General features: G+C 38.0%; 1 protein-coding gene across 5 annotated transcripts in view; it reads right to left on the bottom strand.

The window, feature by feature from the left end:
• PPP4R3B (protein phosphatase 4 regulatory subunit 3B) overlaps positions 1 to 24,101 on the bottom strand; it is a 2,189,617-nt gene extending 2,165,516 nt beyond the window's left edge. For 3 of the 5 annotated variants that reach the window (XM_044055224.1, XM_044055233.1, XM_044055261.1), the window contains exons 1-2: positions 23,723 to 24,101; positions 22,885 to 22,940 (exon numbers count right to left, since the gene is read on the bottom strand). In XM_044055224.1, the coding sequence (XP_043911159.1) occupies positions 22,885 to 22,940; positions 23,723 to 23,864 (198 nt within the window). In that variant the 5' untranslated portion in view covers positions 23,865 to 24,101. The remainder of the gene's footprint in view (positions 1 to 22,884; positions 22,941 to 23,722) is intronic. The other 2 variants (XM_044055241.1, XM_044055250.1) reach the window with 1 other exon arrangement.
• Positions 24,102 to 26,883: the final 2,782 nt, after the last annotated feature.

The raw sequence follows: 26,883 nt of genomic DNA, 5'->3' as shown, positions 1-26,883 counted from the left end.
TTGATTGCATTTGAAGCTGTCCCTCAAAAGCACTTCCTCTTTGAGAAGCACTACTAAACTTGCAAAGTGCAAGATATTGTGAGAATGTCTAAGAATGTACTTATGCAGTGACAATTGTAGGGGAAGTGGTTCCTCTTCATGCTGTCATGGAAGTTTGGCCCTCCACTCCCTGTTTTGCGGCAAGTTTACCATGTCTGACAGGGCGGAGTATATTGTAACGGCTGAAGTTCACCTTGTTGGTTTGGGCAGGCTATTTCTGACTGGGTGCTTCCAGTTCTGCAGGTCTAGCTTACTGGCTCTAAAGGCGCTATCAAGAGGAGTGCTTCGACCACCAATATTGTGACACGGACCCACTGTCTTGCTGATGCCAGTTTGAGTGATTCGAGAAAACGGTCTCCCAAGTCTCTCTCCTCCACCTGCTGTCATGTGTGCTATTCTTGATTTGGTGGCGCTACCATATATTAAAAAAGGTGTGTAATGTTCTCGTAGTGTGTTATTGACAGGATTTGCATCAGAATAGTGAGTCAGGGGCTGCATTACCTATTGTGTGCACTAAAGGTAAAAAATTATAGGTGCAGTGTTTAAATGCGTTACATATTTATTAAATGCACTAGACTGAGACACTTTTTTCCAACTGAGACTTTTTTTCCCCAAGTACACACTAGACCTCTGCTCACTGGAAGAATAAAAGGCTGAAGTGATTTACGCATGTAGGACTGGTAAAATTATCTCGGTATCGAGTTAAAGCTGGCTGTGTGGTGCAGGAAAATACTGAATGCCAATATTTTGCTGAGTTAGTGGACGGAGCATCTGTGTAACAGCCCACTCATTCTGGTAGTCAAGGGTGATTTGTTTGACCTTTTCATGAGAGAGGGGTACACAAGGATGGATGCTAGAGAGCAAATCTTCTCCTGTCATTAGTAATTGCCAGAGTGTTGTTTCCAGACAAATAATTTTCATTTTAAAACTAGCATGAAAGTAATGTGGCATCACCTTGCCACTCTGTCATCCCTTGTATCCTGAAGGCCTGTGAGAACACAGATTTGGCATCTCAAAGAAATGTTTCTTGAGCTAATAGTTTGTTGCTGGATTTGACAATTCTACCATAGCACTTCTATTTTAGGAAATTTGAAAGAGTTATTGTTTTTTTTTTTTTTAATTATTAACAAATCAGTGTAGCAATTTAGTCTTACCTGCAGAAAACTTCAACTGAAATTTGCAACTGATGAAGAGTTTAATTTTCCATCATGTAGTTCAAAGGTAATTTTGCACTTTCAGACAGTTGGTTCAGCTGTGCAGGAAACCTGGATTGTCTTTTAATGACATGAACCAAACATCGTTGGAAGTACTTGGTTGCTTTTGGGGGCTGTATTTGTTTTGTTAATGATTACATGCTTCTGGGACTGATGTCCTTCCCCTTCCTAGCTGACAGCCTAATACATAGAACAGGCTCCCTTATTTTCAAACTGCTAGGATTGTTGTCCTTCCCTTTCATATTTTATTCTGCATATCCATTTGCTTAGTCATTTCCTTTTGAACTATCCCACAGAAAAAAAGCCACAGACAACTAATTTTACGTTAAGGTATTTTTGTCTGAGCCATCACCCTCATTTCCCTAATAATTTTTAATTCTAATTTCCACTTTTCTTTAATTTTCTATCTTCTCATAACTTTGTTTGCCACTACTAAAACTAATGAGATAGGCTTTTTATCATAGTTTGATTTTTTAATATCGACCCTGTTCAACAGCATGTTCTCCACAGTGAGCTCAAATCTTCCCCATAGATATCCTTGGTTAAATTCTGCACCCCTCTTCAAGATATTTTAAATATTCACATTCTCAAAAGATATGTTCCAAAGCCCCCTTTTCCCATATGCCTATGGAAACACATTTTGAATTTTAGCTGGAGTAAAGAAATATCTTTACAAACATTTCCACCCAAATATCCTGAATTTCATGGCTTTTTGTTGCAAATTTGAAGAAGACATTTTTCTTTCCATTGCTTCTCAGTTTCCTTCTGCATCATATTGGCTCACTTCTATTTATAACCCTATGCCCCCTTTATGTCTTGTAGTCCAGCATATGCATTTGATATTAATTTCTTGTGCGCTGCTCACTTTGTTTTTGCTTAAGTATTGCACCAACCTAGGTGGTATGTCTACTCTATTTTCGTATATTTTCTCTTGACTCTGCTAATATTAGCCCAATGTGAAGGAACTGACCCCTGGGCAGCAAGTTGAATTCACCCCTAATCTCGTTACAATCTTCCCAGCCATCCACTTCTCTTAGCTCTTCACAATATCTAAGTTCTCTTTCCTTTTCCACAGTTCCCTTACTGTCTTCCCTTCTGTGGCTTACAACAGACAGATTACTTTGTATAGGGAGCAGTTGTCTTTTCATCTCAGAATTTTTTTTTTCTGATTGCTTTGATCAGCATTTTAATACACCCCTGCACAACCTTCGTGGCAAATGTTTCATTTTAAAGCCTGTGTATACTTGGCTATACTAATGAAGGGGTCAGTGGGGGGGAATGTTTCATGTTGGTTGTAGTGCATGCTTGGAAAGGCTGCTGAAGGGGTTGTTGATAGAAATGTTACATTCTGGTGCTTGTGCATAGTAGGACAGACTGCGGAAGGGGTCACTGCACATTAGGTGTTCATTTCTGAATTTTTCATTTTTGGTGCTTGTACATACCAGGAATTGTTACAGAACGGTTTTGGGGAAATCCTTCATTCTGGTGCCTTTGAATACAGTATATTGAAGGGCTTGCGTGGGTGAATGCTTCATTTTGGTGGTTTAATACTAGCAAATCTTACATGTGTTTCATTTGGGGAAGCATTTAATTTTGGACATTGTGCATACCTCAACATTCTACTGAAGGGGTTGCCTTGGGTGAAGTACTCATGCTGGCGGTAACACATACTAGGAAATGTTACTGAAGGCTTGTTTGTGGAAACATTTCATTTTGGGTGCATGTATACATGGACATAATTATGAGGATGCTGCTTGGGGAAATAATTCATGGTTTCAGGGAAGTGCTTGTGCATACATGGTCTCACTGCTGAAGTGACTGCTGGGCCAATCTATGTCATTTTGGTGCCTGTGCATACAGAATGCAAACAACTGGAGGGGTTACTGGGGACATATAGAAAGTCAGTCTGCAAATTACTTTGGTTACCTCACTTCTGCTTGTATTATTCTATTTGTGATTATACTGCCCGAGTGAGATAAAAGTTATCACTGACAGCAAGGAGCTACCATATTTTTTTGTGCATTTCTCCTAGCTTTGTCAGTCATATGTGGAATTTAGGTGGGAGGAAGGGCTCAGTAATATCTAAGTGGTATACTATTTGACTGAACGACTCAGGTCTTCTCCATACTGATGATATTGAGTCTGTGTTACATAACGGCTGCACAATGTAATATAATGAATGCCTACTCAATAGGTTATGTGCAGCAATTATGACCTGTGTTTCAGCATGCATACCTTTGCAGTAATGAAAGGCAAGTCATTATTACATGAGCAATATGTGCAGTTACAATATAGTAGTGAGCAATATGTGCAGTTACAATATAGCAGTGAGTCATCATCACTTTTCTGGTAAATGTCTCAGCTGCTGTCACTGTTATTCACATAAGTAGAAGTCGTTATCGCTTTGATGAATGCACAAGACAGGTTTTGTTTTTTCGCTGCTTGGAGTCATTGCAAGCAACCCCCCTCATTCTTCATCAACTGCCCACCCTCCTAAACCTCAGATTTTTTTTTGCTGTGTATATACACATTTATACATACACATATGTATATATATATTTCTGCATGTGTGTATATGGATATATATATGTACACACATAATGTACTTGCACATATATACATTGGTCACACGCACACCTATATATATATATATATATATATATATATATATATATATATATATATATATATATATTTTTTTTTGTGACTGTGCATATCTCAACATTTTCCTGAAGGAGTCATTTGGGTGAATGTTGCATTTAGGGTCATGTGTATAACATGTAGTAATGAAGATGTTGGTAGGGAAAATAATTAATTGTGTACCAGGGAAGTGCTTGTGCATACATGGTCAGACTGCTGAAGATCGTAATACAGATATGGTGGAAGGGCTCAGTAACATCCAAGTGTTATACTATTTTGACTGAATTATAATGATAAAGTATTTCTACTGAATGATAATGAATGCCTCTGCACTCCACACTAACATGTATTAGAATATGCTAATGTAAAACCTGTGTGTGTGTGTGTGTGTGTGTGTGTGTGTGTGTGTGTGTGTGTGTGTGTGTGTGTACCTCTGCAGCGTCATCACCACTTGCGTACCTAATGCAAAGAATACTGCCCCTGTGGATAGGATGAAAGATTTGGATGGGCTAACAAGGTAATGCATATGATGTACATATATATGTAGTCTACCAATACATCTGTCAAATATCAGTAGTAATCTGTTTGCATTTTCTTTCTTCTGCAGGTCTGTCCACCTTCTGACACTGCCATGGCTTCATGACCAGGAGAATGACAAGTGAGAGTGTGGGTATGTGGCCATTCATACATTCACTGGACTGCCAGCCATGCCTCCGAAGCTGAAAACCGGTACAACTTGAGCTTCCCCACATCCAGTGTGAAGGTATACTGGATTGCAAGAAGAGGTATGCACTGGAGCAGACTACTGCAGTTGTTGGAAGGGAAGTGTTCATCTACCCTGAGCCCGACATTCTTGTGCTGCACATTGGAGGGAATGATGTCATCAGTCAACCACTCGGAAGGCTACGGTTTCAAATCACAGCAATTTTTGAAGACCTGAAGTCTTGGTGGCCACGTTGTCATTTTGTGTGGTCTGACATAATTCCTCGACAGATATGGAAAACAGCAAACAGTCAACGGGCAGCTCACAAGGCCAGACGTTTACAGAATGGGTTCATGTATGGCTTGATGCACAGGGTTGGTGGATCTACAATCTGCCATGACAGCATCACCGCGGAAGATGTTCACATGTTCAGAAGGGATGGCGTTCACCTAACCGAGGAGGGCATTGCGTTGTTCATGACTGACTTCCACAATGGCGTGGAGAGAGCTATGCAGGATTGGTATCATGCAGCTTGTGAGAAGAATGGAAAAACACCCATGACCAACTAGGACCAGTATAGTAAGTAAAACTCTATTACGAAATGTGTTGTGTAAAATATATTTCTCCAAGTTTGGCAAATAACTGTGGTAAGGAGCTGGTGAGGATGCTGAGAAAGAACTATTTCAGGAGAGTGCTACCACGTTCAATCTAATATGTCAGTGACCATCCTGCAATACTTCTTTTTTTAGTCTGCTTTTATGAGGCATGTGTAGAGTTTAGATGACAGGATGGGCTTACTAATACAGAACTTGATCCCTTAGGTCCACTGCGGAATGGACACATGCAGAGAGAAAAGGCATAGGTAAGGCAGACTGCTGACACTGAAGGAGGTCGTGAGAATACAGTGTTATCGGCTGTCTGAGTGGGTAGCCAGCAAAGCTATTGGATAGATGAGATGGCCTTGCCTGCCACTGAAGTCCCATGCCTGTCCTGGGTTCATTAGTGGAGTGGCGGTCCTTACCTTGCTTTTTCTCTCTACATGTACCCATTCAGCAGTATGTTGGCTACACCAAGAATGTGTATATTTACAATCACGTGTGTCTATATGGTAAAACAACTGCTTCTGAATATATACAGATATCAGTTTTGTTAGGACTCAGGTTATGGAAATTATGATTTTTTTTTCATATTTTAGAAAATAATAATAACTTTGCAAGGGAGCATCTGAATGTGTCAAGTAATACCTCATTTTGAAGACAGTATTGCTGGTTCCAACATGGTAAAAGAATTGTGCCTGTATGTTGTACACGTGCAGACATTAAAGTTTGTTTCGGACTTAGGTTATGGAAATTGTGATTTTTGTCATATTTTGGTAAATAACTTTACAAGGGAGCATGTCAGTGTGTCAAGTAATCCCTCATTTTGAAGACAGTGTTATGGCTTACAACATGGTAAAAGAACGGTGTCTGTGCACTGTACACATGTACAGATATCACAGCTTTAGTCTTGTACGATTATGAAAATTATACATTTCCAATACTTCTCATTATTATGCCCATATCTTTGCAAGGGGGAATGTTGATCGCACTAATGATGCATCATTTTAAAGCTGACATTCATACGCACAACTTCTACACTGATATGTAGGCTCCGTCTTTTACAGGTGATGAGATACTATGCTTTCTCAATTATGAGGAAATATTATATTAATCATATTTCTATGAATATCTCCATAAAGGAGCATCACACGATAATGGTTAAGGTATCATTTTAAAGCTGACATTCATACTAACAAATTAAATACAAATTGTATGGGTCTGCATGGTACACTGACCAAGATATTGTGCTTTACTTTTCCAAAAAGGTAAAAATTATGCACAATATCAACATTCCTTGCCAAATATTTAATAATGACTTTGATGTGCACTATCAAAATTTACATGTTGGAAAGGTCAATATCTGCTGAACAACTTTCGCGTTCACATTTTTAGTCTAGCCCTTATACTTAAAGAGTTATGAACATTTGTTTTCTGTATGGTATTAGAAATGGATTTTCTGAAAATGATCTCAGGCTGCACTGAGGTCCCTATGGTGGAAGTAAGCAGGCAGCACTTTCTGAGCTGCTCCGGAGTGAATGAGTTAATTCTGCTACTTTATGACTACAAGGTTCTGTACGATTGTTATTTTTCTTAACTCACTGCAGCCTAGTGACACCTCCAGACATTTTTGCACTTATATGACACACTGAAGCCTCTTAATTCCAAAACAATGCTACATGCAAGCTACAGAAAGGTTCTGTCTTAAAGCTTACAATGGACAACACAAATGCACTGATACCTTTCTAGTATTGCTTAAGATCTATTAATTTTTTGTTATACTTTTTATTTTATAATTTTCATATTTTTCTATCTCAGCAACCATCCAGCAAACACATAAATACTTAAGACTTTGTATGAAAACTCACAGATGGACAAACAAAACGCTGCTGACACCCATGTGTAATTTGAGTGGTTACTCAGATAATGTAAATTACTTAAAAATGTTATGCAGTTAATGCCTACGGTGTTTATTACAACTTATAAAATCCAGTTCACTATGACTTCCAAGATGGCTGCACAATGAGCAACACCTTAATTCTAGCTCTCCCAGTGTGAAAACAAACTTAGCAGAGAAAGCAAGTGAACCTAGATTTCTGGGTAAATTTCACTAACTGGTTAGTAAGTGCACTGCATGGATGCCAGGAAAAAAGAAATACGTAGGGCATGAAGGAAAATCAGCTACAAAAGGCAAAAAAAAAAAAAAAAAAAAAAAAAAAAACACCGACTGGGAAAGGTACTGTAGCTGTTCATCAAAAAGCAGTGCAAGGCCAAACATGACTTCCAGTAACCTAGAGGAAAGTATAAGGCAACTGCACACAGACTCAGCTGAAATAAATGAAATCCTGATGGAGTAATCAACACAAAGGATGGAAAAAATGAAAGACACTCTAACCAAATATTCAGATAAGGTAACAAAACTGTAAAACTCAGAGGCTGAAATGAGGAAAAGGCTGGCTGAATACGAGACTGCAAAAGAAAAGACGTTTCAAAAAATAATACAATTAGAGGACACAGCACATGGGGAAAAACCAGAGAAGCTGGAAGGAACAGAATGTATTCTTTTTATGAAAGCACAAATAAGCAACTGGACTGGTACTCCACAAGAGGATTAAGTGAAAGGGCACACCATGTGTATGCGCCAAACTTGGCTATGAGAAAACAACCTAGAGCTTTAATAGTAAAGATGCAGTCTTACCAGCAGGAGGAGTTGATTCTAATAAAACTGTGTCAGAAGGACAAAATACTAAAAGTGGACGACAGCAGAGTGTTTGTGGAGAATGACTACTCATTGTACACCAGGCAGAAGAGGAGGAAATTTATCCCACTTGTTACGAAAGGAGATGTTGCCAGTCCACCTATTTGAAATTTTGTAAATAATTATATGTAGTCTGTGAATATCAACATGATTCATACGCTAGTGTTACAAATGTATTAGAACTGTACGTCATATAAGATGGTTTGTACAGACATGTCCTTAAGAGGTATTTTACAAACTTCTGCTTAAAGATGTAACCACAGTATGCCCTAATGAATTAGAAATGTACCTGCACTCTGTTTAGATTTATATATTTTAACAATGGAAGCTGGAACACAACAGATCTTTAGAAAAATATCTGAAATTAAATTACCTTAAGGCCACATAATAAAAGGATGTTATCTTTCAGTTTCACTGAACTAACATACACAATGTCTAGAACTAGAAGTTTTCTGTATGGTCTTGGAAGTGTTTTACTCTTTTATAACTTTCAGAATCTGCCTTAGATCTAAGAAAAGCCCTTGTCTATGTATTTTCAGAGGTAGATGCTAAATGCTACCAGCTGCATCAGTGGGGGTTTTCACCTGGGACAGAGTCAGATGACAAGAAATGATGTCATTCTGCAAGCTATCCCAGCAGTAATATTTGAGATATTAATTTGGGAAGTTTCTTAACAAGAGACTGTATTCTGCCTTTGACCTGACACCAACAACTAGAGAAGATCCATTCACCACATTTGACTTGTTGTGAGTAAGTCTAGGGAACAGTATAATTCTATTAGATATAGTCAGGAATATAGCAAAGCTTAATTTAGATGTTTTTCTTTATTTATTCCAGACTGTCCTGCAATGTTGCTTTAAATATTTTCTGTGATTTCAAACTCTGACGTCATTGCATGTGTGTGTGTACATATATATATATATATATATATATATATATATATATATATACACACACACACATATACATACATATATATATATATATATATATATATATATATATATATATATATATATATATATACACACACACACACAGACATTTTATATATATATATATATATATATATATATATATATATATACATACACACACATACATACATACACAAACATATACATACATATATATATATATATATATATATATATATATATATATATATATACACACACACACACACACACACACACACACACACACACACACACACACACACACACACACATAGCACTAATATAACAGTCAATACATGTAACTAACTATAAAATGTATACTGTGGAGCTTTTCTCATCAGATCTCTGCTGAAAAAGGGCACCTGCTCAGCCAGACCAACCCGGTTAACAAATGGCAAATAAATATATATGTACATATTTAATATTGTCTTGTTCTTTTATTATTAAATATATTTAAACATTTCACTGTGGCTGATCTGTCTAGAGAGATTTAAGTTTTGAAAGTACTTGCATATTTATATGGTGACACAGTGGGCCACTTCTAATAGCCTTGCTCCTGGTCAAACTACCATTTGTATTGATAGTAACATTGCACAGTAAGATTGGACACCTGAGAGCCTTAAAGTAGCTGATGGCAGCGATAACTACCTTATAGTCTGGGCAAAAGGGGGCATGGCTAACAAACCTGTGCCAGCCTTTCCCAAGTGTGTGTGTGGCTAAATCAAACCTCAAAGAGTGCGTGCATGTGTGTGTGTGTGTGTGTGTGTGTGTGTGTGTGTGTGCGCTAGCTACTTGGATAGGGACACACAGCACTGGTTGGACAGAGAGGGTGCTGGAGGTCCTGGCTTGGCCACTCAGTGGAGATCTCAACTCAATAGCAGTGCCAGTGGGGAGTTTTACTGGGGATATGCAGAAAAAGGGAGAAACGAGCGCTAGACTGATTGTGGTCTCTGTGCGATCTTAAGGGAGACTGCACTTGATGCAAAGACCTGCATCTGGAAATAGTGTGTGTATACCTGTCATCCTCCAAGTGTATGTCCCCCCACTGTTGCCAGTGGTGAGGATTGAGGCTCCTCGTTTACTGGGCCAGTGGTGGGGCATCACACCATTATTCAGGGAATGTTGAGAAGCAGGCATGAAATTCAAACTGCTAGACCCAGCTATCTTCAAAATATTTTTCTTGGAGGAACAAAATTTTTGATGAAGTACATGCTAAGGAAGAAATATAAAAAAGTTTGTCCAACAAAACGTAAGCTGTGAAACAGAAGAAGATTCTGCTTCTTGTTCTTCTGGTAATAAAGACCACAGACAGACTTGTGCCAGTCAAACCTTTTTGTAGTGTTTCAACAGGACATGCTTGAGATAGGGGGGAAAACGCACAAGAGCTGACTAGAATAATCATGAGTACGGTGGAAATGAAGCAGAGACATGGTCTGGGAAAATGCAAATAGGTGCTCTTGTTTTTTTTTTTCTCGCTTTCTCCTTGTTCAGTTTTAACGAATGTAGGAAATGCAATGTAAAAGAAAATGACAAAAGATAAATTGGTGTACTTTTTCTCATTCTTGCATAGGGGAACGACTGGGTTAAAGTCATTAGCTTAAACTAGCACGTTTTTATGAGAAAACAAGTAAATGAAAAGCAATATTTAATATTATAAGGCTTTTTTCCTAGCAAACAGTTTTGTGCCCAGTTCTCATGTCTCTAAGCAGACAATCTGATAGAGAGAAACAGCATGGAGAAAATCTTTTCTGAAAGTATTCAAGTGTTTTTCCAACTTAAGAGAGCTATAAAGAGAAGACAAAACCAGAAGCACTTAATAGAACCACAGTCTACACCATGCGTCTTAGCATGGATAACCTTTCTTTTAGGTTCACTCAGGTTTGTGCGTGTAGCGGTCAGTTTAGAACATCTGTTCATATTAGAAGGGTAAAATTCAATATCTGAAGATGTACACAGTTGTGCATGTTATTATTAATGTTATTGCTTTAGGGGGGTATTGGGCATGTGTGTGTATTTCTGTTTGAGGGTTTTCAATAAAACAAAACGTTCTTTAAAGGAAACCCTTACCCACAGACTCAAAAATGTTTATTTCATCTATTTGGTGTTTCCTGCATTTTACCACCACTCTGGTACTATTTACAGGTTTTTAAATATTTTACAAGTAATTTCTGAGTCTGACCACATAGGGTCTGGCATAGGATCATAGGAAGTTACTAGGCTATTGGCCTCAAAGGCCTTACAAGCCCAGCCAAGACTTTAGCCCATGTTCCGACAAGTCAGCACCCCATGCCCCTGTCTAGCAGAGACATAGGTGGAATTCCAGAGGTGTATTTCCGATTCTCAATTCAGTTATCCAGGTTGCGCTTAAAAAAACATTAATGAGGTACTCTGCTTGACAAGGTGCAGGAGTCTATTCCATAGAAGGGGGGAGTCTCTGGGGCACAAATCTGTCCTGCAAACAAGTCCTATTGATGTCATAAACCAGGTTGACGTCGTGGGTGTGGATTACTCGAGTCGACCTAGACTAGCGAATATGCAGCAGTCCCATCAAGGTGGTGTCTAAGACAGCTTTGTATGCCACACAGAGGTCACCTCTGAGGAGTCTGTAGGAGGGTAAAAGCCCTGTCCCTCTACTCAGTTTATCTGTATAGATCTTTGAGGCCCTGGATTCTTCTGGTGAGAAACCTCTGTGGTCTCTCCAGTTGCTGCATGTGCTTTGTGAGGTACATACCAAAAGGGGCATTGTACTCAATAATGGGTCTTATAAGGGAAGAATACAGGGATGTTATGACTACCTTGTTCCTAGACGAGATATCCTTACTAAATGAGATGGGCCATATAGAAAGCTTTCCGTACAACGGAGGCAATATGGTGGTCAAAAAGTCAGCTTGCTATCAACCTGGGTGCCCAGGTCCCTCACAACTGATTGTGTGCTTAGGACCTTGTCACTCTCCCCACAGGGGATGACGATGCATTTTTTGGCAATTCTTCCTCGGGTAGATAGCAAATGTTGGGGGTGTGATGGGGAAGAAAGAAGTAACTGGGAACATAGTTTCTGGGAGTGTAATGAGTTGGAAGACTTTAAGATTCCCTGCAGACTGCTCTGTTTGTGATGCTGGGTGAGCAAACTGGTGTAACTAAGGAAATAATGTTTTTGAGCTATGATACAGAATTGGAACTGCCTAGACATAGTAAGGCCATGCTGAGTCCAATTATGATGGTTAACAAAAATGCAATAAGTAGAAAATGGAAATCAAAGTCTAAACCAACTTTAGTAGAAGTAGCAAAGATAAGTAAAACAACTGGAATTGGGATCTTAAAAAAAGGATAGGAGCAAATTTCATAGGAAAAAATTGGAAGTGTGGAATCAATACATGCAGAGGAGGAACAAGGTTTAAAAGAAGGCAGGAACTGAATGAGCTACTTAATTGTTGACAATAACTGGATATATTATAAATTATGTATAATGTTTGCAACTACAGTTGTGTCAGTATGTTTCATTTTCATTTATATAAATGTAAGATTCTTATGTCATACATTATAATTTAATAAAAATATAATTTAATACATTTTTTTCTTGCTTAAAAAAGAAAGAAAGATAAAATCTTTATAACTACAATAAACTGCTGGGTTGGAAAATATAAAAAGGGGATGCACTCTTAGTGGAGTAATGCTTCTACTAGTGAGCAATGAAGTTACTGAAAAGGTTAAGAATTCTCCACATTTATGGCATATCCAGATGATATGGCCTTAGCAACAAAGAACATTAAAGAGATGAAAATTTCCTTGTCAAAATAAAAATAAACCTGAATCAAGTGGATGGAGCGCTTAATAAAAATACCGAAAGTTTTGGTGACCGAACACAGAATGTCTGTATTTACAAGAAACATAATTTAAATGTGAATAAAAACTGTTATAAAGTAAAAAAGTTAGTGCTTAGAGGGATGCGACCGATGAAATAAAAGGGGTAGCTAATATGTAAAATTATTTTTAACATGCATATTTCAAAACATTTATGTATTACAGGAACTGGGAGAGATAGGAGGATGTGTGCTTTTTCCAGGAATGATTGAGAATTAGGTGTTACAGACTTTTCCCACAGATTGTCAGGGAATCTAAATTAAATCCTAGTAAAAGCAGTGCATACTGTTCTAGAGAACATGGAGCTTTGGGATCAAATGATCGGCAGACCTTGATGTTTTGGCAGAGATGGTCTTCATCTGTCACCCCTGGCATTTCGGATACTGGTTACGGCTCTTGCCACCACATAGTGCCTTTTTTGGGCAGTGTTTCAAACACAAAATTCCCAACGTAAAAACTCCATCTAAAAACAACCTCAAGATTATGCTGGTAAAAGCTAGGAGCCTCAACACGAAACTGCACTCACTGGAAGTTGTCTTCATCTTGGAAGACGCAGACATTTGTGTAGTCACAGAGACCTGGTACAAGGCTGTGGAGAGCATCCCAGCCATCCCAGGTTACACTTCCCTCCACACATTCAGACCTCAAACTGAAGGTGTGAAAACAAAAGGAGGTGGTGTATCAATATTCATTAAAGATAAATACACCTCCAGACTGTTTAAATAGTATGATTCCCTGGAGACACTTCAAATGCAATTAAAGGTTGGTAAGGACACCTATTCAAGTCATTGCCAGCTACAGGACCTTCTCCATGTATCAGAACACCCACTCTTCCTATTTAGATCTACTTGAGTCTATCAAGATACATCCAAACATCATGGTTTTGGGTGACTTCAACTACCCATCCATTGACCGGGTAAATTACTTGTACTCAAACTCATTTGCCCAAAGGTTCCTCAACTTCGTTAACTCCAATGCCCTGGACCAGCTGGTTGACACCCCGAAAAGGGGGGCCAACATCCTGGATCTGGTGCTCACCAATATGGGGGACCACTGCAGCACTGTGAGGTCCTCCCTGGTGAGATCTAATCACAAATCAGTCTCAATCGAAGTAACTATCAAACCTAACCCCACCCCTGCAGCAACCAAACTAAAAAACTTCTCCAAAGCAGATTATAACCTCTTACGGAATGGTATAAATAGCTTCACTTCCACCTCCTCCTTCAGATGGAACTGGCAACTATGCTGAGCTCTACACCAAAGTTTTATACAAAAAACACCTGTATAACTGCATCGACTCAGCCATACCCAATAGGACAAAAACAAGCTCAAGGAACAGCAAACCTGACTGGTAGACAACTGCCATTAACAGGCTTTACAATAAACAGGAAAACACTGCTGTCTAACAGTAAGACAGCGGGCCCTTCCAAACTGGAAACACTCCCTCCTCAGCTTAAACAAGTAAATAACACTTCTTGTGAAGTCCTCCAAAGCAAGCTACGAGCCCAAATTAGTTTCATCAACAAGGGACAACCACAAGGCAAAATGTCAAAATGTCGTCCAAATAACAAGTATAATAAATGATCTTGTTTGTAAATTCATAATTGTTGAACACAAAAAGATGTTCCCAGTGAGCCATAACCATGTTAGCAACACTGGCACCGCATGGAGAGCCCATGGCTACCCAGACTTTCTGGAGGTAAAAATTACCTCCAAACATGAAAAAATTGTTGCTCAAGACCAAGTCCAACAATTCATGTACAATATCCAACTCATTACTAGTGCTGCCACGAAACTTTAGTGTTTGATCAACCCACTCTAGTGCAATATCGTGTGGAATGCAAGTATACAGGTCCTTGACATCTATAGTGAGGAAGTTGTGTCTTTTTGTGTTCAACAATTGTGAATTTACAGACAAGATCATTTATTATACTTGTTATTTGGACGACATTTTTATTTTACTTAACGGTGACCATATCATTAGTCAGTCACTAGTTGACTATTTTAACGACACCACATGTTTTTTGAAGTTTACTTCTACTTTCCATACTGAGTCCATCCCATACCTCGATATTTTGCTATCTAAAGACCATACTATTCAGAAATTTACATCTACCATTTACAGGAAATCTACTTATTCCAACTCTTTTTTACACTTTTCCAGCTGCCATCCACTTTATCAAAAACGAGCAATAGTTAAAGGTCAGGGCTGCACGTATTACTACATTGGATAAAGATTTTCATGCTGAATGCAGACACCTGAAGAGTATGTTTATACATCGTGGGTATCCTGACCACATGCTTAACACGATTATTGAAGAAGTGACGGTCAAACGTTTAAACCATTTTTATAGACCAATTTTGGAAAGTGTGCCTATTTCACATGGTGAAACAGATAATTCTCGTCTTCAACCAGTGGTTAATTCCAGCGTCTCACAGCAACCTGAGACACTGAACGTCACCTTTATTACAACTTACCACTCTAACAGTAAGGACCGTTTAAGTCCTATGTAAAATTGGGTTATATTTAAGAGTGACAACAATGTCTACCGGAAATTGGGTGACCAGCCCGTGGTGGTATATAAGAAAGCTAAGAATCTTAAAGCTTTTTTGGAACATCATCTGACAGGACAAGTTAGGACACCTGGTATGTACAAATATCAAGCCTGTAGTTACTGTCAGTATGTTACGGAATCTAACAGATACAAAATTCTTGACCACCAGTATACTTTGAAGGTTAGAGTGAACTGTAATTCCAGAATGGTGATTTATTTAGCTCAGTGTCAGTCTTGTCCAGCCTACTACGTAGACAAAACTGGGAGGAGTTTACGTGACCGTATTTACGAACACATTTATGCGATTAGAAAACAGAAGCTTGAGAACGCACTAGCTAAACACATTTCACTATATCCCGATCATACTTTTAAATTTCTTATTATTGACCAAGTGTTCCAGATCCCTAGAGGTGGTCCAATCCCTTTAAAGTTAGAAGAACTGGAGTTGGAATGGCAGATTAGATTAAACGCATACAGTGTGCCAGGCTTGAATGAAGGATGCTCAATTAGTAGCGTGCTTAAGAGTCTTACTAGATAAAATTCCCCAGTTGTTTTAAAAGCACCTAGAGGTTGCAGTGTATTTTATTTTTATTAAGTTTATTATTTTTTAATAGTTCCTTTTATTTGTTATGCTTGTTTTTGTTGTATGAGGAAATGCTTACATTTGACTTATGTGAATTCAGCGGTATTATACACTGGTTTTAAAAGTACTCTGTGTTCACAATGTTTCTGATGTATTTAATGGGTTCCTATTTTTTTTTAAGAGGCATAACTGATTGAGAATCAATTGATTGACTATTTAAACTATTTGTTTGATTGACTATTTAAACTATTTGTTTGTGGTGTTTTTTATCTGAAGAAGTTTGTACATGTTGACAAACGAAAAGCGCTTAATCGGATTAAACTTTTTTTTAACTGGTGCTGCCTCGTGGTTCCTGCCTTTGGTTTTACAGTTTGTCCTTGCCTGTTTTTGTATTTTCATAATTAAAGATATGAAAACCTGAATAACTGAATACATTGTTTTCTCTTGTAACAACTGAATCATTGTTCACCTCTGGTATCTAGGGTGTTCCCCTCCCTTCTGATATCCCGGTTCCCTGTAAAAATGGTTGCCATGATTGTTTTTCTGATTTTTGATTCTTTCAGACCTACGTGGGGGAACAAACTCATTACCCTGTTCTGTATTCTCCATTTCATGGTCGTAGGTAACTGTTTCCTGGTTGTTGTATGTATCCTGATAGATGGGAAGCTAATTGGCTCACTGACAGAACTTATACAGTCAAAATAGGGGACTCCACCTCCAACAGCAGACCTGTAACCTGTGGTTGTCTCACAGGGATCAGTCCTGGGACCTCTGCTGTTTGGAATCTATTTCTCCACAGTACAAACACAAACTAAAGATCTGTGGCTAGCAAAGTTTTCTGATGACTGCAAACTGGGAGCGGTCATAGAATCACCAAATGATGTCAACATTCTACAACAGGGTCTTACACAAACAAATGGATTGGTGCCAAAGTCATGGTCTTAAACTCGATGCAAAAAAAAAAAAAAAAATGCATCATTCCTTTCAGTGAAAGTGATGTTCCTACTAACTTACCACATTAATAGCCACACCTTAAGTATGGAGTCTCCACAGTGGTAAGAATGGCGTTCTATAATGCTCATCTCATAAGCAAGGGCATGGTCTCCAGCAAAAAGAAAATAGTACATCCCTGTACTATTACCTGATCAGGCCAATAAGAGTACAATGCCCCTTTTGGTTTGTACCTTTCTAAACACCTGCAGCAATTGGAGAAACCACAAATGTTCCTCACAAGGAAAATAGGTCTTCACCATCTGTCCTAAGGGGTAGTCTGAAATTACGGTCACTTTACATACATACATTTATATATTATTTATATTTTTATACAGACTACTCAGAGGTGATCTCTGCCTTGCACACAAGGCAATCCCCGACTCTGCATTGTTGGAAATACTTTATATGCGAAAATCAAATAGTACACTGGTTACTCGATCTAAAGTCTAACTTGGTATGCAACATTAATAAAACCTGCTGGAGGGTCAGATTAGTCTACCAGAGGTTACCACACCTTTGGAACAGACTTCCACTTCATGTCAAACAGAGCACTTCATTGACCCTCTTCAAATGCAGTCTGGACAACTGGACGGGTGACCATAAATTCACCCCGGGGGTTCCACGTGTCCCCCTTGGACAGGGGAAATAGGTGCTGATAAAGGAAAAAGGGTAGGAACTTGGCTAGACTTGTAATAGCCCTAGGGCCATTAGCCTAGTAACTTCCTAAGATCCTACGAACAATCAATTATGTTTAGCTTCTTTATATATTTCTAGTTACTAAAGAAAGTTAAAAAGAAAAAATGATATTGTATGGAGAATTATATGGAATATGTAAGAGTATTTCTGGAAAGATGTGGAATTTAAGAGAAAAACAAAGAACTCTGAGGATAAATAGTCAAGTACATATCAAGTAGACTGGAATCCTAAGACAAAAGACGAAATGACTGATACAGGACAGAAAAAAGCTACGGGAAGTATGGGAAAGCAGCTTTGTATTAGTGAAGTACCTCGCAGGATGCACAGTAGCAAGTCCCGCCCAAACCATGCACCCCCCCCCGAATTCCTGACGGCGTGGTTGAACTACTAAATATTCACACTGGTGCCTTATGAATATTGATCGCTCTGCTGTGCAGCACAGTGGTCATACAGAGAAAAGGCCTGAACAGCTCTGAAAAGGCAATCATTTAAAAAAGCATGCTTCAATGTTTAATATTCTAATTTTTTTGTACTGGCTGCCTCTCATCCTGTACTACTTGCATATACAAACTCCAAGACTGCTGTACCTTAAAGATAGGGATATATGAGACAAGATAACATCCCTGATGTATTCTAGTCAAGCTTACTTTCTCACGGGAGCATAACTGTTCAGTATTCCATATAAATAATTATTTTTTATATTTATATTCCATAAGACGACATTCTTATGGTATGATTTGTAACAGGACAGTCTGTGTTGTGCTTTATTTATATATTCCTTGTGGTTGTTTTCCCTGGACTCAGACCATCCTCCATCCACTGAAAATGTCTAGCCTCCTTAATTATTCTCAGTTAAAGTGAATAAAATTAAAATGAAATGCTTCAAATGCTCTGGATCATGAATGACAAGGATCAAATTAGCCCAGTTAAGAAACTTAAAACTATCACCAAAGTGCTTGCGACTTGCCAATCTAACTGGCAGTGTTTTAAAACATTTAAATGCAGGTAGCAGGTAATTAAATATATACAATGCATATCAGGAGAGTTACAATCCATAGTAAATAATGGATACATGCCTGTGAATTCCCAAGGTCTAACTGTGAGCCTCAAGGTTTTGAGACACATCTCAGTGATTATAACCGAAGTCCCGAATCGCTAAACCAAAAGCCACTTAATCCATTTTCTACGGACTTTACAGTCACGTACTGTGTGTTATGACAATACTGGTAGCTACCTTGTACAAACACCACCACCGATGTGCCAAGGCCAAAAGAAAACACCTTGTGTAATTCACCTGTGCAATACAGTCATAATTTCAAATCAAGCAATCTAAGAATTCCCACAAGCTGAAAAAATGTACCTGCAAGACTGCCATCATATTGTTTCACTGCACAGCACCTTAAGGTTAGCTTGTTTGAAAGTTTCCATCTATGAAAGCACTGTGACATACAGAATCATTATCACAACATTCTGTAAGTATAAAGCAATACATCTGACGTGCTTGTGTTCTACAAAGTTATAATGGTCAATTACTACGGAGTTAAAAGGCAATATTCCACAGTGTAAAATTAAAGTAGAAAGTTTAATCAACAACTGTGATTCAGCGTGCGTGAAGACTCATTTTAAAAAAAAAACTTCTTCAGAACAATCACTGCACCACACACAACTTATAAGACTAGTGGTACTTAGTTTGTATAAAGGAGTAAAGTCAGCAGGTGTAGTCAGCTGTGTGGCCACTTTAGTAGCTGAAGGTATGTTGGAGTTTGCCCTTGCATTCCACAATGAGTAGTGTTCTTTGGACTTGCCCCATGTGTTCAGTTCATGTTTCTAAGGGAGCATCAATAAACATTTGCGTGTGTATTATGCAGTTATATGCTCGTTTACCAGGAAAGTCTGCCTGGGAATGGAAATGCCCATTTAGGCCTGGGAAGAAAAGTTCCAAAACAAGGGTAGAAATAGTTTCTCTGCATTCATTTTTTTGCAAGATTCAAACTGTCTTTTTGGCTGCTGATCTAAAAATAGTATCAATATACAAGAGGTGCAACCAATGTATGCATGCTGTCACACGGACATCTGCATAATTGTCAGTCATCGGCTGTTTCCACGCCCATTATTCATGTCAATCATTATGGACATGCCCACTTCTGCACAGAACTGGGTGCAAGGTACTACACCAATACAAAGCCGGGAAAGCTTTAAAGATGAATTTTAGTAGAGATTTCAGACAAAAACAAAATATGGATATATATATACACACCATAAGTAATCATATGTGAAAAATATGAAGAAAAGGATGAATTGCACAATATTAGCAATCTACTATCTAGAATTATGTTAAATGCAAAGATGCAAAAAAAAATACATTGTTCAAGATAAAGGATTGAAGGATATATTTTTTCCATTCGGTGGTTATGCATAAAAATTCAAGACCAAAAGAGATATAGAAACTGCAAATAATATTGATGGTGTAAAACAAAACCACTCTATTCATTTTGAAGTGTCGAGATACCCTTTACATCAACTTGAGGTACCACCAACTGAGCCAGATGGAATCTTTTTTTTAATGCCCCATCTGAAAAACAGCAAACTCAAGAATGTAGTACCCCACTTACGTGGCACTACAGCGTCAGTTTCTTAAAATGAACCCAATTACCCGATCTGGGAACAGAACCCACAGCTGTCTGGTCTTCTAGCAACAGAAGGCGAGACTGCTAACCCCCATACATATTGAGGAAATGCAAAATTTTAGAGAGGCCAGTCACCAAACATGCTTTACAGAAATAGGGAAAACAGGAGTGCCTAGAGAAAATCATTACTCACAAGAAAAAATTAAACTAATTTCTTTTCTGATCGGTCTAAGTCAGACTCAACAGCAAAAAACACTCTGGGAACTGCAGAATCAATACAACTGTATCTGAAATATAATAAATATTTGAATTGCAACACACATTCATTTCACACATTTCTCTTTACCAAGGTTACCACCATTTACAAAACAGTACTACAGACGTATCACATAAGGATATTTCAAAGCTAACAGAACACATTCTTCTTAATTACATAAAATTGCTTGAATTTAAGAATAAGAATCTATTATATTTCTTGGGAGTCCTGACAGGAACTGAGCATGTTTTGTCACCGGAGAAATTCCAACACTGGCAATAAACAGACAAAATGAACCCCAGACTGGGAGCAGCGAAGCAGACCCCTTAAACCAATTAACAATATTACACAAATGCACACCCACAGTAGAGTAACTCACTTGAAATGCCACACACGATCTCTTTCCCAAAATAAATTATTCTATACATCACTGCTCATAGTTACAGGAACACCACTATAAGTGCATGCTGTATTCCAGTAACCACACAAAAAATGATGTGAACCTCCCATACTTTTGATGCAAAAATTTTCATTCTGGATACTGATTATTTTAAATAAATTAAAAATAAGCTAAATTAAAAGCATAGTTTCTTTCTCCTACCTCTTCTTGGTACTCATCCTTACTGATAGTCCTGTAGTATCTGCAACAAATATAGCATCCTCTTCAATAATACACATACAGCCCCATTCAGTGCAAATCAACAATAAGGCAACCTTACTGCTCACTGTGGTATCATTCACCAACAACCTCTTATACAAAGCTGAAAACTGACGCTATCCCATTATCTTTTAAGATTTGTTACATTTATTTTTTAATTACATTTTTAAAAACTTGTTAAACACCCCCAGGTAAACATTCCTCCACTATGTCTCTCAACCACCCATATACATCACTGTGTCTCACAGAAATACCACCATAACAAGAAGCAATAATATAAGCCACTGCTGCTTAATAAATGCCACAACCACATAAAAAAGTGCAACAGCAGTGCTTCAGGTAGTGACCCAATTTTGCCAGAATTGCTTAGTTCGTACTGTAGTACAGGCTTCTACAGTGGCTGCAATGAATAAATCATGTTATTTAACAAATCAATGCATACAACCATTAAGTGTAAACCAACCATGAGGCAGTTCCAGTGTTCATTAGGACACCAACAACCATGACATTATAGTTGAATCGTAATTTTAAATGTTATTGACAGATAAATCATTATATGTAGAAAAAGAAATCGCACACCAGAGAGTTCGAACATCACAGTTTAATTCAGAACTTTGTTTTTTATTATTAGAAAAACCACAACACCCAAAAAAGAAACCATACATTATAGTTTTACTACCCTACCTATGACCACAAACATTTTTACATTCCGCATTAGCAAGCAAGCAAAAAAAAAAAAAAATTGATAATAAACATATTCAAAAAAGCAGTTATACCACCATCTATCATACATGCTCATTTTGTGCAGGATCATTACAATTCCAACAAAATGAATTACTTTTAGGTGTCAAGTTCTACCATCTATTAACACCCTCAAGTAAAATGGCCTACACCACCTCCAATTCAAATTCAATTATACAACTAAATCCCAATATGCTGAGAAGCTAACAAAATAACCAAATTCAGGACATGCAATCTGATAATGCCACTTTAATTCTGATGATGTTATACTTCCAGGGCACCATTAGCAAAAGGTTCATATCTTTGTGACACAAGTGTGTGTGAAATGGCATTACTTTCCTATCAACTCTCAAACACATTACTACTTGTCAAGCAGATGACAAGTTCCAGTGAAAGAGGCTATCCCCTTCACTCTCCAGAAAATATCCCCCAGATAAGCACATCACTGAGGACAGCCTTCCTGAGGAACCTTGGACCTGTTTCAGGGGAATCCCAATTAAATTTTGAAAACACCATTACTTACAAAAATAATAAAATTATGTAGATATCAGATTCAATGTGAATGAATAACAACCATAGAATACAAGTATCAAATCAACAGAGCAAGTGTAAATAAAATGGTTATTTCAAAAGGTGGTGTTTGGAGAACAGTGTCAGTATATTTACATACATCATATGCTTTATTTTTATGATGAAACACAGATTACACTCACTGTAAGAGAGTCCAAGAATCTATGCCTTGGAAGATTTAATTATCCAGCCTCTGTCAAGTCAAAATTAATGGTGTAAAAACTAACAACCACCACCACCCCCCATCAGTACCAAAAAGTCAGGTCATCATACCGCACTAAAACACTGAAAGCCTTCCTTCTGTATGTCCTGTACAACACAACACTGCACGCTTTACTTAAGTTTAGACAGACACACGGTTTTTAAAACAGCCTTGACAAAAACGTTATGTAAATACATTTAACTAATTCATTACTAAACAAGACAATTACCTACCTGTTGCTTCTGGTATGCCGTGTCTGGATTTATCTTTGATTCAAGCAGAAGTGAACCTAAAAAAGTACACACATCATAAATGCCAGTCACACATTTAGCTGAAGAGTAACCTAACCAAAGAAAAAAATTATACCCCCACCAAGACAGTCAGCAAATCCAATTTCAAATGGCATAAACGGATACGTCTGTATTTCTTTGCAACATTACATCAAATCAGCAGAAAGAACACCTCTTGCACATTTTCAAAATACCATGAAAGCAAAAACCGAGATGACGAACCACATGCAAACTGCATGTTTAAAAAAAAACTCAAACTGAAAGAAGCTTATAAAGTTCAGCACATTGTGAACACAACTTAAACCACACATGCAGATAGTATTATTTCACTCCAAAAACAAAGATGTAAGCATAAACAGAATTACATGTTCACTTTTCCTCTCAATTTAAGACAGATAAAAATGACAGATCTCTAAATAAACACAAACATTACATCTAGTCTCCAGGAAATGGACAATCACGTACAGACTTCAATATACACATACATTTGACATGATGCAACATTTCAAAACAATGCATAGCCAGTACTCAACCATAAAAACAGAATCAAACTGGATCACACTAACAGTGATGCTTCTAACAACAAAATATAAATCGCTATTATCCCCCAAACTAATAAAATCATAAAGGATACATTCTCTTTAGAATACATCAGCCTGTCTACAATAACGTTAATTTTCGTTTTTGTGGAAGTAGTACAAATCCTAGCAACCCTTGGCCTAAACAACAAACCGGTAACAAGTCTCCGCCAGAGGCGGCAGCGCAGCAGACCCCTAATTACCGTCAGACTCGGCCCTGACCAACAAGGAGATTCCTTTCAAGCGATCAACATAAGTGGAGGCAACGTGTCCGGTACCCCTGTCGTCCCACTGACGGTCCTCATTCAGTGTGTACACTTTAACACGCCGCCGTGTATCTGACATAGTGCCGCTGTTCGATCTTTTCTCCCACGTCAAAATTGTTCAGCTGCAAATAGGAGTTTCTGGTGTTCGGGTAAAAAACTGCATGTCCAACTTAAACAGAGCACAGCAGGGGCACCAATCCACTTAAAATAACTATGCTGGACCCGTTCCTCCCCGTCTCCTTTCAGTGCCCCTTCCAGATGTACTACAAATCCGCCATCTTGTAACCCGATTCTCTCTTTCTCTTCCTGCAGCAATAAAACCTCGGCATCCGCGGGGTTTCCTCCTGGGGACTACGGCAACTTCAGAGGACCAATGAATAATCTCAGAATTCATAGTTAACGATTTGACAAGATTTATTGCAAGAATAGTCTGTTTTTTTGGGTAAACATAACTCGTATATCTCAACTGTACATCGTTATGAAGAATGTTCTTCATCTGAAGTCTTTCACGCTATTCCACACTGAATGAGTCTATCTGACACATCCATTGTTAAGAACTGATTTAACAAAATATCTATTATAAATAAATTTGGAACTTATTAATTCAGCAAAATAACATTGTAATAAATAAAAATTGCATATTTTAATCAAGCTGTGAGCTTCCTATTTGAAGTTGTTGGTAAGTGTTCCATATTTTGCCTATTTGTTTCATACTATGAGAGGCAGCACTACAGATTTTGACGATGGAAAGTTAAGTTATTACCACATTGCCTTTTTCATCATTTTATTATATATTCCTTGAAGCATATATGATGTGTTAGTTTGGGCTATTAAGCGTTTTAGCTGTCATAAACCTACTCTGGAAATTCCTGTGGCATCCACCCCAAAAGACAACATGAGCAGAGAGAGATCTTTAACTTAGTTGTATGCAGAGTCACTTGTTTATTGGCACATATGTGATATTGCGATTAGATAAATCCATTCCAGGCAAGGGCATACTTTAACATATCTTGGATATCGTACCTTAAATTATTTTCTAGCAACACATTGTGTCCCACAAGTACACAATTTACCAGAAAAGAGAAAGTATGAAATATAAGGTCCACGTCTGGCAGTTAGTACAGAGGATTAAGGTTATAAACTGTTAACACACTGCTTGCTGTGATCCAGGGTTTGATTACCGTCCGCCTCCATCTGCCTAACTGAGACTCTGAGCAAGTCACTTAAGCAGACAGTGCTCCCTGATCAAATCTGAAAAAAGTCCATGTGGATCAGTGCTCTACTCCAGCACACAAATTCAAACAAATAAATAAATACAAATAAAATAAATCCAGAAAGTAGCATTTCTCGTATCTGAATGGGTGCAAGGTAGGATTTGTCCTAGGCAAGGGGTAAACTATTGGACTCTGAGAAACAAATGAAAAAGGCAGCCAAAATCACTGAGCAAACAGAGGTTTAGTTTCCGGTTCTTTTGATTTCAAGTGATCTGCATATGGTGCATTTGAATATAAACTCTGGTACACAAAGATTTACATAAAAGATGTTTTGTGATTGCATTTATTTCTTTTTAGATTTAATTCACTGATTGTAATGATCTGAGTTTAGGTGAAAGCACTGTAACAAAGCCCTCAGTTCTTGAACATATCTTGGATCTCATCCTTTAAATTATATTCTAGAAACACACTTTGTTCCAAAAGGACACAGATAGCAGGAAAAAGAAGAAAATAGAAAGTATGAAATGCAAACAAGAAAGTAGTCACTCTTGGACTTCCAAGATGGCTGCACATTAAGTAACAGCTTGGTTCTAGCTCTCCAGGTGTGAAAAGAGAAACTCAGCAGAGAAAGCCAGTAGACTTGTGTTTATGGGTACATTTCAGCAACTGGCTAGTAAGTGCACTGCCAGGATACCAGGAATAAAGAAATACAGAGACCTGGAAAAAATCAGCTACAAAAAGTGAGGAAGAAACACTGACTGGGGAGAGTTCTGCAGCTGTTCAGCAAAAAGTAATGCAGCCTTCAGACATGACTTCCAGTAACCTACATGAAGATATAAGACAACTGAATACACACCTGGTTAGAATAAGCAAAACACTGATGGAGTATATCAACACAAACAGCAAAAGGCTGGAAAAAATGGAAGAAACTTTAAACAGATATTCAGATGAGATGATAAAGCTGCAAAAATCAGAGGTCAAAATAAAGAAAAGGATGCCTGAATATGAGACTGCTCGGGAAGAGATGTTTAAAAAAATAATACAATTAGAGGACAGAGCACGTAGGGGAAGCCTGAGATTTTCAGCTATACCAGAGAAGCTGGAAGGAATTTTATGAAAGCACAAATAAGCAACTGGATTGGTATTCCACTACAGGAGTTGTTAGTTGAAAGGGCACACCGTGTGTATGCTCCACACCTGGCTATAAGAAAGCAGCCTAGACCTTTAATAGTAAAGATGCAATCCTACCAGCAGAAGGAGATGTTTCTGACACAATTCTGGCAGAAGGAGAAAGTATTAAAAGTGGGAGACAACAGAGTGTTTGTCAAGAATGATTACTCATTGTATACCAGACAGAAGAGGAGTAAATTTATTCCACTATTCAGGGAATGTTAAGATGTCGAGAAGCAGGTTTGAGATTCAAACTGCTATACCCAGCTGTCTTCAAGGTATTCTTCCTTAGAGGGACAAAATAATTTTTTTGATGAAGTAAATGCTAAGGAGGAAATACAAAAGTTTGTCCATCAAAAAGTGAGCTGTGAAACAGATGGAGATTCTGCTTCTTGTTCTTCTGGAAGTAAAGACCACAGAGAAACTGTACCTGTGTAAACTTTTTCACTGTTTCAATGGAAAATGTTGGACAGAAGGAAGGGAGCACGAGAGTTAACTAGAAGAATTGAGAGTATGTTGAAAATGAAGCAGAGACAGGATTTTGAAGATGAACAGTAATAAAACCAGTAACGTAATATTGGATTACGATGCAATAATTATATTTGTGAAATATGACAGAACAAGAAAATCAGAAATATTGAACTTTTCTAGAGTTGGACTTGTGGGTGACTGTAAAGCATATGCCCTACTTCATGTCATTAATGTTCAGAAAAG

The sequence above is a fragment of the Protopterus annectens genome, chromosome 1.part2 (genome assembly GCF_019279795.1).
Source record: "Protopterus annectens isolate FY-2018-M chromosome 1.part2, PAN1.0, whole genome shotgun sequence".
In the NCBI taxonomy this organism is placed as follows: Eukaryota; Metazoa; Chordata; order Ceratodontiformes; family Protopteridae; genus Protopterus; species Protopterus annectens.
This window is presented reverse-complemented; position numbering and strand designations above follow the sequence as displayed.